Source organism: Acinonyx jubatus, chromosome B1 (assembly GCF_027475565.1).
Source record: "Acinonyx jubatus isolate Ajub_Pintada_27869175 chromosome B1, VMU_Ajub_asm_v1.0, whole genome shotgun sequence".
NCBI lineage: Eukaryota > Metazoa > Chordata > Mammalia > Carnivora > Felidae > Acinonyx > Acinonyx jubatus.
This window is the reverse complement of record NC_069382.1, coordinates 181,622,970-181,637,049: the sequence shown is the minus strand read 5'-3', so window position 1 is coordinate 181,637,049 and position 14,080 is coordinate 181,622,970. Positions and strand designations below refer to the sequence as shown.

Here is a 14,080-nt window from a genome sequence, read left to right as displayed (position 1 = left end):
CAGGGATTTTTGAGGCGGTTAAAAATAGGCTTGAAGCAGAGGGTTATGGAAAGACTGTGATTAATCTAGAAGCTGAAACAGTCCGGCGGTGGTTCTGCCATGTTCATTACACCCAGGTGCCAGAACACAATGGTAACAGTATCTTCCTCTCCTTCCTCCACCTGAAGAATTTACTCCTTTCCTGAAAATCTGAGCTAAGAGAAAAAGCAATGCCCTCAGACGATGTGCTTCTTCCCTAAAATGCACTGAGGATGCCATAATAGTACCAGGACTCTCAGATTTGGCTTTCCATCTGCCATCATCCTTGCACATTTCCCTTCCAGCCTTGAATAAAGCACCAAAGAATGAGCCTTGATATGAGCAGGAGATAGGAACCAAAAAACCCCAAACAAAACAAAACAAAAAACCTCAGAATGTATTGACTTAGTTCTTACAAGGCACAAGGCAGGGACTATCCCTGGGGGTGGACACAACTTGGTTCCGCCATTTTTTCTTGATGGAGAAAACTATGAGCAAAAGCTAATTTGTTCATGAGTCTCAAAGGGATAAGACAGTAGCAAAGACAGAATCATCACTTCCCTGTTACCAGGGAGGACTGCCGACTATCTAAATCTTAGTAGGAAGCTTTTTAGCAAAGGCAAATATATATATGAGAGAGGATGCCCTAAAATGTGTTAGGGGGCTCATGCTGCATCATGGGTTCAGGACCAAGGTTGGTTCCAAGCCCCGTCTATTCCTATGACAATTCTCAGAGCCTAGATCATTTCCATAACCGTCCCCAAGGCTCTAAGGTCAGAAATGATGTTCTCTCATATAAATTATTCCCTGTCCCCAGATCCTCGATACCCATGCCATTCCTCCCAGAGACTGGCAGAGTTTTCAGGCAGGTGTGAAGAGAACAATGGGAAAGCCGCTCACTTCACCTGGGGGTTCAGAGAACTCGCCAGAAAAACTGGAGAAGAGGCAAAAAGGAGCCCCGGGGAGCTGTAGTTTGGCATTTCACACCAAATGGCCTTGAATGCCACCTTTTGGTGCAAATGTCATTGACTATGACCTCTGATTTATTGCACTGCTCTACAATATAATAAATAACCTGCTAGTGGCCTCAGCTGGCAAAGGGCACCTGCCAATTACACAGCTGAATAGGCTCCTGTTCAACGACGGAAGACAAGGGCATCCCACAAGACTTGCGGTCTTCTTTCAAAAACACGCGAACTTGTAAAGTTCCTTATTTACAGAGGTATCTGGAAACAGTTTTTACTTTATGAGTTCTTGTTTGTTTATTTGTTTGGAGGGCAGCAGTAGGGCTGGCCTAAATGTCACAGTTTGTTCTTGGAGGGTTTTTTTTGCCTCTGAGTTTCTGTAACTATTTTCTGAGTTCTCATTCCCGCTGTTCCCACTGACATGCCTCGAGGCTTTGTAGATATCAACTCTCAGCCTAAATGTTTATTTTTATAAGTTTGGTAAGCAGGTTTCATACTGTGGATTGATCTGTTTTCCTTTACAATCCGGCTTCAGAAGCTGGAGAAAACTCCACCTAAGCCTTTCATACGGAGGCACTCACCTGCTCTCTACAAGGTGTGACACTGGAGGCAGTTAGTATTTTAATTTTATCTCATAACCTGTAAAATGTATAAATGGAAACCCCGAGGCAGGTCCTGGAAAAGTGCAAAATCAAACTTCCTTTACATTTTTCCTCAATGTGGGTTTTTTCTTTAGGTAACTACTTGTTCACTTCTATTTCCATTTTGCCATTGGTTACAACACAGCCAGTTACCTCTTTTTTACAGGGAACTACGAAAGCAATGTATGGACTTTAAAGTCTCATATTTATTAGCTGCACGTTCAGTAAACTTCCTATTATTCAATCAAGGGAACAGTGAAAACAGTCAATCAAGACAGCAGGAATGTGGCCCTCTCTGCACGGACTTTCCGTGAAACCTCATTTGCAAATGTTCTTATGCCCAACTTGCCAGTTCATACTTTGGCCCTTAAAAAAAAAAAAAAACAAACCTTCAGAGAAATTTGAATTTTGTAAAGAATCACAATTCAAGCCAGGGCACTTAACAAAAAATCCTCCTGAACTGTTGAGATGTTTTCCTGACCACATCAGTTCATTTCCTTTAGAACGCTTAAATGTCACCTAAAATAATTTGGATAGAAAACGTTTACACCCACTTTTCTCTGGTTCCTGTGGATGATAGAAACGAAACACAAAGGGATTCCTCTCAGTAAGAGTCTTTCACGAGAGCGGTTCTGAATACCTGTGGTTGTGCATTCGTAGTCGAAGCTCGGCACATCATTTAGCGTTTTTTCCTGATATTCGGGGGGACCGATGCACAGGACGTCAGACACCGTGGAATTCGTCATCTTCAACCACAGATACAACCACTTGGCTTTGCAGTCACATTCAAATTTATTGCCCCTTAAGTCTCTAAAATCCAAAACAAAACACAAACACATACCTGGAGAAATGGACATGCCTGAAATGTTTCAGCAGGAATACGATGATTTAACATCCTGATTTATTTCATACCCCCCCCCCAAAAAAAGAGAAATTAAAAGAATGTTGTATTTAATGCATCCTATTTCTTGTACGCATCACTGACTTTACTTAATGATCTTCAGTGCCCATGATTTTAACTGTAGCTTACAGAGAGCTCTCGGAGCTGACATACCACTATTTCTCCAAACTCTCCTGAAACGGTCACCATGCCAGGCTGGAAATGGGGGAGGGTAGACAGAAGAACGTTCCCCCCTCCCCCCACAGATGCAGACTCTCACAAAGCCAGGACATTACAGGAAGGTAGCGTTCACGAACACAATCGAAACATTAAGATCTTGTGGAACAATGTCCGGTAAGAAGTGCCAAACACTAGAAGATACAGCAGAGGGATACGCTACCTTGAAAAAGGAAACCTCACGCCTGGCGAGCTTAATTTGCCAATGACCTAACGCTACTAAGTGTATTCCAACATGGCAAGACCTAACACAATACCAACTATATATTGTTTCCCACCATGCACTCTTTGTCACTGATTTCTTTTTTTTAAATGTTTATTTATTTTGAGAGAGAGAGACAGAGACAGAGGGAAAATGCATGGGGGAGGGACAGAGAGACAGAGGAAGAGAGAATCCCAAGCGGACTCCACGCTCCTTTCAGGGGCTTGAGCTCATGACCACATGCAGGACGTGAGCCTCTATGAAGAGTCAACTGACGGAGCCACCTGGGCGCCCCTGTCACGAATTTCTGACTGCAACATAAAAGAAATGCAGTGAGGGGGAGAGGGGGCATTAAAGACATGGTTAACTTGGACACAATGACACGTGATTAACTTGGACACAAGCATTTTCCTTACTTACAGTTCAATCAGAGAGTCTAAATCACTGAAGACATCCCTTGGGAGTGCTTTTATGTGGTTATTGGCCAGAGAACTAGAATAAGAAAATCATATGTTAATGTGGTTATTATCCTCAGGCCCTGTCACTCCAAAGCCCCTTAAACAAAGCTAATGCTTTAAAACAGAGCTCTCGCTAAACCTCTTCAGCACAACATAGCTCAATTTCTGGCTTTGCTCATTGATACTGAGATAAAGAAATAAGTTTTGTGACACAAAGACAGCATGATAGATGCTGGAGTACAATGTACTTTTTGCTTTGTTTTTAAAAGAAGCTCTTTATATACATTTGTCAAACGTTGGATGGCATCTTATATTTCTCAGAATAAAAGCCAAAGTCCCTTTGATGTCATGCAAGACTATTGTCTATAGTTACCCCCACTCCCACTTACCTGTGAGACTGGATCTCTGACTACTCGAACACCCACGCTGGCCCCTTTGCTATTCAAATGGATAAGGCACTCTCCCACCCTGAGGCCCCTGAACTTGTGATTCATCTGCCTGAACGATCTTCCTGTGGGTACCCACACAGATCACGCCATCATCTCTTTTAGGTCTGTCCTCACTGATCACCACTTCCCTGACCTCTACCAGCTCCCTTCCCTGCTCGGTTGACCTTCACCACACGACTGTCGCTTCGCGTACCACATATTTTAATTCTCTATTTATTGGCTGTGTATTCTCCCCAGACATAAGCAACACGAGGGCAGAGACTGTGTTTGTCCACATCTGTATCACGGCATCCAAGCAGTGCCTGGCACATAGTAGGTACTCAGGAAGCCTTTACTGAGTGAATGAATGAATGAATGAAGCACTGAAGTGAGAATGATCAAAGAAAAGATGTACAGTCTTGTCCAAGAAGTTTCCTTGCAGTCCATCTACGCAAATTCTATTACTTGTGAGTCTAAGAAAGGATCCAGTACATACTCTTTTGCACAAAGACTCTCAGCTCTAACCCCATGATAATATAAAATTTCAATGGACTACAGTGTTTAGGGAGCAACCGATTGTGATCGGTTTCTTCTCTCATTAGCGAAGGTTGACCAGAAAGCATTTTGCATTGCTCTTAGTTTTGAAGATCTCAAATGTCCTAGTCTGTTCCTCATCTCCAGGAAGAACGACTACCATCAACGCTTTTTCTGATGATTCAGGATCATGCAGTGCCCTGTCATCATCCTGCTGAAGATGAATGTCCGTGGTGCTGGGCTGTTGACGTAGAAAGATGCTGGGTGCTGAAAAGATGTACATCGAGCCTGTGCTTCTCCCCAGGGCATCGTGCTCTAACGTGAGTCAGCCAAGAGACTGATGCCTGCTTTTGTTTTCTTTTATTCACGTGAGTGCAAACAGCAAGACATATAAATGATAAACACGTACGTGATTCAGCACCAACCCCTTTAAAACATATATATGAAATTAGCCTTGTGTGCATCACAGTGACCCAGCGGCTCGCAGAGAAAGCTTCGAGCCCATGTGTAACCCAAACATTCTTGCTGCAATATACCAAGAGAATATGGGGAAACCTGAACATTTCACAATTATGTCCCTTCCTGCCTACGTAACCACAAATGGATTAAAATGCAATTTCATGTATTATTTTACCTTTCTTTCCTACATGATTTAGGGGTACATTTCTAAAGATGTTGGAAAATAGGCTGAATAGGTAATCAGGCTGAACATTGTCGGGCAGTAGCTTTCTGAAATTAAAAAAAAAAAAAAAGGTGCTTGTTTTGCTTTTTTACTGGCTGATGGTCACTTTTTCTGGAAAGCCCCAAAAATTCTTTTAGCTAATTAAAGGTGAATTATTTAGCTAGACATTTTTAGCTAATTGAAATGTACTGTACCCAAGTGATAAGAATATATGGCAAGTTTGAAGCCCAAAAATGTAGAATGTTTAGCAACCTTTCCAAGCATTCAATTTCAGAAAGCCAAATTATTTAGATGGACTATCCACTCCACTCACACTAAGTGCATACCATCTCCCTTTCCATTTCATTTTGCCTACAAATTTATGGCACTTACTTCATTTCTGAAACTACTTAACAGCAACCTGTCCCCTGGGCTTTGCAGGACTGCTGGAAAATAAATGTCCTAGATCTTAGTTACAGATTGGTACTGCTTCTTCAATGCTTTGAAACCTGATCTATGTTTCTTGAGACCAAGAATGTGAGTCTGTAGGTGCTGGAAAAACTCATAAAAAGATACAAACCAGATACTTAAGCAAATTCCATCTAGTGACTTCCTTGAGCATAGGAGTGAGCTTTGGAGAAGCTGTGTGCAAACCTCCTTGCTTAGAAGTTGACAAAAACTGGGGGCAGGTGGGAGGACTGGTCCATTCTTTCAACAATGTATTAAATGCTTTAACTCCTACCTACGTCTCCAACCTACGGAGTCAGCTTTAGAAGTCACCTGACTTGCCCAGAATCAGAGTATATGTGGAAAATCCAGCTCAGTAAGGAACCCATTGATCAACCAGGGAATCACACGGGATGTGCTGCTAGCTTTCAGCCCTGTGCGAGATGCTGGGGGAAGAGCAGGGCTAATGAAAGATCTGCATGGGCCCTGTCCTCAGGGAGCTTTCAATGCAGCTGGGGAGATAAAACTGACATCACAAAACAGTACCAACCAGTACGGCCAGGGCTACTTACAGGGTTGGGTATGTGCAACCAAGAGGGAGGTTACAGAGGGGAGATCAAGAACGGCTCCATGGGGGAGAGAGAACTTAATCTGGACTTTGAAGGAAGAGCAGATTACAGGAGGTCTAAGGTAGAAAATACAACATCCTAGGCAATGGACAGGATGTGAGCAAAAGCCCAGGAATGGGATGGGTTGGGTGCACACCGGGGTCCACGGAGAGATCAGTGTTCTGAGGACATTTAAGGACATGAGGTTGGAGAGCTAGGGGGTGCCAGGCTCCATAGGCTTGACTGTAGAATGGCAGCATGCACTGGGACGGGCACCTGAATGCATCAGAAGTACGCCGGACCCAAGCAAAGGGCTCTTCGTCACACACAATAGAAGGTGCCTCTCAACACACATGCACACATTTTATACACATGTGGTTGCGTGCACAAATAACCAGTGCGTGCGCACAGTTACGTGCACACGCAGCATGTACACCCATCTACCCGCATGGAAGTCCGTGCATCTCTGAGCAAACCTGTGCCAAGATCTGCAAATACACGTGCACATTGCTGCATGGTCACGCCTGTTTTCAGACCAAGGACCCGTAGTCAATGGGTCAAAGGAAAGCTGACACCTGGGCTAACTCAGTCACGTGGCTTTTTGCTTACGTTCATGATCTGGCCAGAGCTTCTGCTCGAAAGCAAAGCCTCTCATTCCTGACTTCTGGGAACCAGATCAGTCTGGTCACATCTGTTCCTCTCCAGACACCCCCAGCTGTCTTCTTAGCAGACCCTGTCTGGCCACTCAAACTGCCAAGGGTACTCAGCAGTCCATGGAGAAAATGGAGACTTCTTAATGAGTGGAGGGGGGCCGTGCTGTTGCTGTTGACCATGATAATGACGGCAGCTCCAAGCACACTTTGCACGTTTACTACGGCTAATGGGCTGGATGCTTTGCAAGCGAGCATTAACCCACTCTATGCAGCAATCCCGTGGGGTCAGTATAATCACCCCCACCTCCAGGATGAAGAAACTGTGGTCCACAAAGGCTAGGCAACGTTACTAAATGGTGGCCTTGAGATTTGGACCCAAGTCTATGTGACTCCAAATCCATGACCTGAACCTCTACAGGAATGTGGGGATTTGGTGTCTGGGTTCCATCTGAAAACAAAACAAAACAACAGCAACAACAACAAAATGAGGCTTTTACAGAAAGAAGGAAAACCTGGGGCAATAACGACAACATGAGGCTGACACTCTCCAGGATCGGTGGTGCCGATCCAGACGTTTGGACCTCCTGTACTCCTCCCTTATCTGCTTACTTTAGGAGGTTTATTTAACTCAGACAGGGCTTCTGCTTGGTAGGATTCCAGAATCAAGTGCTCGTCGAGCCTGCTGACTGACACCTTTGCCTGTATCAGGGCTTGATGTAAATGATTATCTCTTTCGATGTGTTTCAGTCAGGGTTGCACCTGCTGAAGGCACTATCACCCCTGCCCAACACCCCTATTCAGAATCTTCCTATTCTCCCAATTTTCTTTTTATCACAGAGATGAGACATGTTATCTTACTCAATCACAAAGTATCTATCATGCACACAGGACCTGATTCCTGGCTAATAAATGGTTCTTACCAAGAAAATGACTATTTTTACATTTTCATGAACACAGCTGCAATTTTTTTCCAGTTTTCTAAATATGCCAAGTATGTGTACTTGCCTCATTCTGATATGGCAATTCAAATCAATTTGTGTTTAACTTTTTTTCCTCCAGAAAGCTATTAAAGAAGCCAGAGAGCTTAGCTTAAGCTGCAGATTAATCCAACATAAAAGAAAAAGCTATTTGCATTCAAATTAGAGGAACCACAAAAACGTCTCTATTCCATTTCATCCAAATTTTGATCCTGCATTCAACATTCTTCAATGAGTTAACTGAAGCCTCAGTTCCCAAATCTGTAAAATGGAGATTCACAAAGATAACGAAGAGAAGGCTCACCAGGCACGCAGGCACACAGCAGGTGTGTTATACGTGATAGTGCCCTTCCTACCTTCTTCATCACTGGACAGAGGGCCCTCGCGGCTCCTCGTTTCACATGCTGTCATGTGGCCCATAACGGCAATTCAGGGTAACGGAAAAGATAATTAAGCTGAGTGCATGAGTAACCACACTGGACTGCTGTCTGATCAACAATACAAAACACTTCGGGCAACCTGGACCTTAGTTTCCTTGAGAGAATGTTACAATATGGACAAAACAGTCAAGAAAGAACAAGCATCTCGCAACACGTTTCATAGGACTTACAGGTGAGTCAGGTCACGAAGGCCACGAAAGGCATTTCTTGAAATGGTTTCTATCTTGTTCCCTTCAATGAACCTAAAGAGAACAGCAGTATCATTCCACCAAATTTTCTCCACTTAATATCTCTAAACGATATTCAAAATGAATTAAGTGGAGTACGTTCACTTTTATTATTTTTTTAATGTTTATTTATTCTAGAGTGAGAAAGAATGTGTGAGTGGGGAGGGGGGAGGGGCAGAGAGAGAGGGAGACACAGAATCTGAAGCAGGCTCCAGGCTAGCAGCACAGAGCTGGACGTGGGGCTCGAACTCGTGAACCAAGAGAGCGTGACCTGAGCCGAAGTCGGATGCTTAACTGACTGCGCCACCCAGCTGCCCCCAAAACAAATTCTAAAAGCACTCATGAATTTAAAACATTCATCTCTGAAAAACACAAATAAATAAATAAAAGTAAATAAAACATTCATGTTTTATAAATAAATAAATAGATAAATAAATAAATAAAGCAATCCTTCTCTGAAGGATTAGGCCAGCTACACCAGATTCCAAGTGGGAGCCAGGTTTGTGTGCAAGAATGCGTCCACACAAGTGTGTGTCCTACGCTCGTTCCAGAAGCAGCATGGAAGTCCTCACATTCAGAGCTGGCAACACGGCTGGGGGGGTGGGGGGAGACATCATGGGGGGAAAGACGAAAAAAAAGCCCAATACAAAGGCAAGAAATTCTTCCATCTCTGCAAGGCTGGAAAGCTTCCAGACATTCTCCCCACTCAAACCCTCTTGGAGTTTACAGCGCCTGGCTATTGACACTCTTGTTAATATCCTTGTCTCTTGAGGGGAGCCCATTGTTTTACGTCTCTGCGTTAAAATTTTTGCTGGGGGAGAATTCCAGTAAGCTCGGCTTCAGGCAAACTCGAGTTCAGCATGTCCCATACAGCCTAATCTCTGAGCAAATGGGTAACAAGGCAGGAATTCTCTCAAGATCTCTAAGCCACTAGGAAATAGGAAACATAATGAAGTTGAGGATGGGCCAAACTTCTTGCTCTGTGCTAAAATGGCTTAGGGCTTGCACACAGGCCCTTGCAATAATAACCCTGACTGTGCTTTGAAGTCTTCATGGGAAATACATAAAGCGAATGTACTATGACTATTCCCTAGGACCACAGAGAGCTAAATTTCAGTTTATGGCATCCCATTACATCAAATGTAAGAGGGTCTTTGATGAGATGGTCCAAGGGAGAGGCTTTGCAACACGATGCCATTAGTTGGTAAAATAGTTCTTGATTCTTATACTGACCTTTATTTGATGTCTTATTTGTTTTAAATCAGGGGTCTCTTGAGTACGAGAATTCGGTATAGGCTGATAAGCGGACATCCCCCTCAGTAACCTTGGCAGTAAGATGAACTGCTCACAAGAGAAAACTGATAGCTTTACATGTGCTACCCCCATCAGCTGTTCAAGTGCTTTGACAGAACGTAGTTAGGCTTAGCACTTCAGTCATAACCCACTTTCCATATTCTGTATACTATCAGGCTGCTATGAAAGTTTACATATCATGTGTATTCTGGAGAAAGAATTCCTTCAGAGACACCCTTCCTAAGGACATAAAATCAGCAGAGTTTTCTTAGACCCACGATGCGTTTAGAATTCAAACATCTACCTGTTAACCTCAGATAAGAAAGCGGAGACCAGCCTTTAAAAATCCCTCTGAATGCTAAATACGGAAATCCCATCTGGTAGCAGGACTAATATTATTACAAAGTTACAAAAGGCAAGGACGGAAGCATTTAAAAGGTGAAAAGACATGAAAGGGGGGAAAGGCAAATCAGAAAAGAAACCGGGAAACAAAATCGCAACAAGGGCAAAGCTCTCTGCCAGGGGGAACAAGCTGCACGTCCAAAAAGAAAACAAAACCTCTTCTTTTAAAGAGGAAAAAAATACAATTAGACTCTCATCAGCAGCTCATGGGAGATACTGCGAAAGGGAAATAGGATAGCCAAATTCAAAACGTGAAGTTATATCCCCATATAGGGAGACTTTATTTAAAAATAAGTAACCCTCAGAAGCCTTCAGCTTTATTTCTGGCTGATCAGCAAATCCATGCCTAGTTATGAGAGGTAAAAATATCCAACGCAATTTCCAATTGTGCTTAGTCCATGCCAAATTAAATGTCAGCAGAGAATGAGTGAATATCTTTCCTCCTTTGTTTGCTTTCACCCGCTTTGTCTCCAACCTCCTCCTGTCCCAGCATGTTTATACACAAGTAAACTATAAAAGGTCAGGGCTGAAAAGAGAGTGGGGTGTCCTCCATTTTGTCCGCCCCTAAGCTCTCTAAGAGATGCTGTTCCTGCTCGGACAGCAATAGAATGATTCGATGGACATACCCAACGCTCAGCAAACAGACAAAGCCCAAAACTTACAGGTATTCGAGATGAAACAGTCCAGCAAAAGCATCATCCCGGATGGCTGTAAATGAGTTAGAATTCAGCAATCTGAAAACACAGGACAGATTTCAATGCAGAGATTTATACCTGGAACCACACAGTGAAGCCCCTTTCTGTTTTCTTTCGCCACATTCTGATCCACGGCAAAAACGGGCTCTTTGCAGCCCAAGCCTGGCTCCGTAGGTGCACAGCCCAACTCGCAGATGCCGGCAGGCAATTGCAAGTGGAGTCCTTTTGGCTAGATTTTTGGGTCACCCCACTGCTCCACCAACCCCCCCCCCCCCGTGGGTCTCAGTCAATTCTCTCAAAACATGCCAACGCTCAGCACAACTAAATGGCCAGCCAATGCTTTGCCATGCCCGAGCCACCATGGAATCAGAGATCTAAAAGGACCTAACCCAACTCTGTTTTCAGAGAAATGTGTGCCCAGAGAAGTGACTTGACCAAAGTCACACAGCTGAGACCACAAAAATTAAAACTGAAAAAACTAAAACTCCTTTCTACCATATTATACATTCCCATGAGAAATGATAAAAAAAAAAAAGTTTAAGAAATCTTCAGAAGTCTCTTTATCAGCACATAGTTTCCTATTAGTCACCACGTAAGCTTCTTTGGTAAAAGTTCACAGAATCTATATCGTCACCACTTGAGTCTGTTTGGTGAAATGCCTGAAATTGTGTCTCCCGCATATGGAAAGTATATTTTAATAGAACCACAATTTCCAAAAAGTGACAGCTTTTAAAATGTTAAGTACGAGGTCAGAAGCAGGTCCATAATATTTCAAGAACAGAACTATCCACGTTAACTTTATTTAGGATGAGAAGTGATCCATCCCTCCCATGTTTTCTGGAATACGTTGCTTGATTTTAACATCCTCTCAAATTTAAGAAACAGAATAAACAGAACGAGCTATGTGCTCATGACTTTGCCTATCACTGACTTGCTTTTGAAAACTGCTTTTTGGACATTTCTTTTCATCAGCAAACAATAACGGGACTGGGATGCCAGGCATGACATGAGCTCTCGCCAAGAGTGGCTGGATACAGAGCAGTTACAAGTGTGGGTTAGAAAGCGGCTGGGATTTTGGACAAGTTACTTAACTCCTCTGAGCCTTAATTTTCTCATCTGTCAAATGGGGAGCTAAAAATACTCTCTTTGTAGGGCTGATCAGATGATCAGATAACATTTTCCATATAAATGGATAGTATGCTGCCTGATAGTTTATATCCTCAGTCAATGAAAAATACTTCTATTTCCAGAGCCAACAGCGGGAGTGTAAAAGGCAGGTTTTCTTTTAAAGTGAGGTGTTTGGAAAACGCTTCATTTAGGTGAAATTTGGGTCATCATTCAATGTCATCACGTCTCCTGTTGCCAAACACGGGTGTTGGGATCTATGATAAGTCCTGGAGGAAAACATGGGCCAAAAGGAGACACTGAGCAAAGAGCCTGAGATTCAGTCAGGTGGGGACACCACAGGGGAAGCTAACACTGAGATTTATTGGGGGTATTTAAGGAAGGACTGATACCAAAGGGGCAGGGATGGTTCCTCCCAGGTCTATACCTCCGGGGGCCCCATTTTCAGAGAGAACATCCCATACTCACAGCAGCTGCAGGGAAGGCAGGTGGGAAAACATTCGGTCCTTGATTTCGGAAAACGTTCCATTTACCAGGCTCCTGCGGGCAAAAGAGAAGCAAAACAAGGCCTAGGTCTCTTTCAGAAGTGATCGCAGGATGGGCAACCGGCCATATTCTCCACCTGTATTTCAAACTCCTCCACTCAAAAATGAGGCTTAAAATCGTCAACCAGCGGGGGGCTTCTCAGGGGTTGAAATGAGAAGAGTCAAGCCATTTTCCAACGAACTGGATCAATATGAAAACTAGTCTGAATAATAGAAGCCTTTACCATCAGTCTAGCTCCTTCCACAGACATTATCTCAGCAAGTTTAAATCAATCCCCTCCCTTCCTTCTCTGAACTACAGGAGGCCCTGGCTGAAAATGGATAATTACTTCACCTCTGCCCAGGATTCTGTTTGTGTAGACACAGCATTAACGTTGGCCGGGGAAACTCCGGGGAAGGTTTAAGCATTCCCCTTGGGAACACATCTCTGAAAGACACTCAGAGCACCTCTGGTTAAATGCACTGTGAAAGCCTTGGGGAAAAACCCAAGAGACACCTGAACTGGAATGTGCGGTAGGAGGCAATGCCATCTGCCAGATATAATGGTCAAGGCGGGGGCAAGCGGCTTGACTGTTTGTGCCACCAGGTCCCCTATCCTTTCTGGCCACAGCAGGACCTCAATACATTATTTCAACATTACTTCAGTTAACATGCAGAGCAATTAAGCAGCTGCCGTTCTAAAGCATTTAACAAGGGGAATTCTGATTTCTGGAATCCTCCCTGTCACTCGACTTAGCAACATTAGGAATCAAAAAGGCTCTCGGTTCCTGCTGGCCAGACCCTCCGGAGTTTCTGTAAATGCAAATGGGAATCCCTTCAGCCCTGCACCTTGCCTGGGGTGGGAGGCAGGGGAGTGTAGTAAGAAGGACATGAAGAACTTCACCCCCGGGACTCCCTGCCTCTGTGTTTGGGTGGGCATCACTCCAGCACCTTGGCCTGGAAGGAGGAAGTTCTTTCCGCAGGAAACCTTTCCCAGCAGTAAAGATACAGCCCAACAGCCCCTTCCACTGTCAATGGGACCTGGCTGTGGGGCTTGTGGGGCTGTGTGAGGGCAGGTTGGAGGCATCACTTAGCAGGTGAAGAAATAAGGTGGGGCCCTTCCCGTTAATTCCTCCAACGCTGAAAAAGCGGCCAAACTTAATGTGCGCTAGGGAGAGGGGGCAAGAAGCCCTTGTGAACTCAGGGCAAGAAATCTTCCGGCGCTTGGCCACTGGCCTGGGTGCCCTAGGCTCTGCCCAGCGCAGTGCTCCCCTCTTCCAGGCCTCATGAGGTGGCCCCCACTTCCTGAGGCTGCATGCCTTTGCTCCGGTCCCTCCGGACCTGCGGTGTGGACTGGTAGGGAGGAGGCCACGGTGTAAACCACCGGCCCAGGCGCGAGGTGGGACAGTGAGGCCTCATCGCTCCCCTGTTTACACTCACTCCAGTCAGGCTGGGGGCACATTCCTGCCCCTACACAACCACCCCTCCCCCCTCCACATGCTCTCAAACTTTAACGCACCCCAGAATCACCTGGGACGCCACATGCAGACTCCAAGTGGAGCCAAGGCTCCACTCCTGAGACCCTGCTTCATTCAACGCGGGCCCGGAAATCTGCATTGGCACGAGCTCCCCCAGGTGGGTCTGATGCAGCTGGCCCGCGGGCCA

General features: G+C 44.6%; 1 protein-coding gene across 1 annotated transcript in view; it reads right to left on the bottom strand.

The window, feature by feature from the left end:
- Positions 1-14,080, bottom strand: part of LGI2 (leucine rich repeat LGI family member 2) — a 31,510-nt gene that overhangs the window by 16,972 nt on the left and 458 nt on the right. Inside the window, exons 2-6 of the mRNA XM_027048175.2 lie at positions 12,360-12,431; positions 10,734-10,805; positions 8,320-8,391; positions 3,364-3,435; positions 2,265-2,434 (exon numbers count right to left, since the gene is read on the bottom strand). Of these exons, the coding sequence (XP_026903976.1) occupies positions 2,265-2,434; positions 3,364-3,435; positions 8,320-8,391; positions 10,734-10,805; positions 12,360-12,431 (458 nt within the window). The remainder of the gene's footprint in view (positions 1-2,264; positions 2,435-3,363; positions 3,436-8,319; positions 8,392-10,733; positions 10,806-12,359; positions 12,432-14,080) is intronic.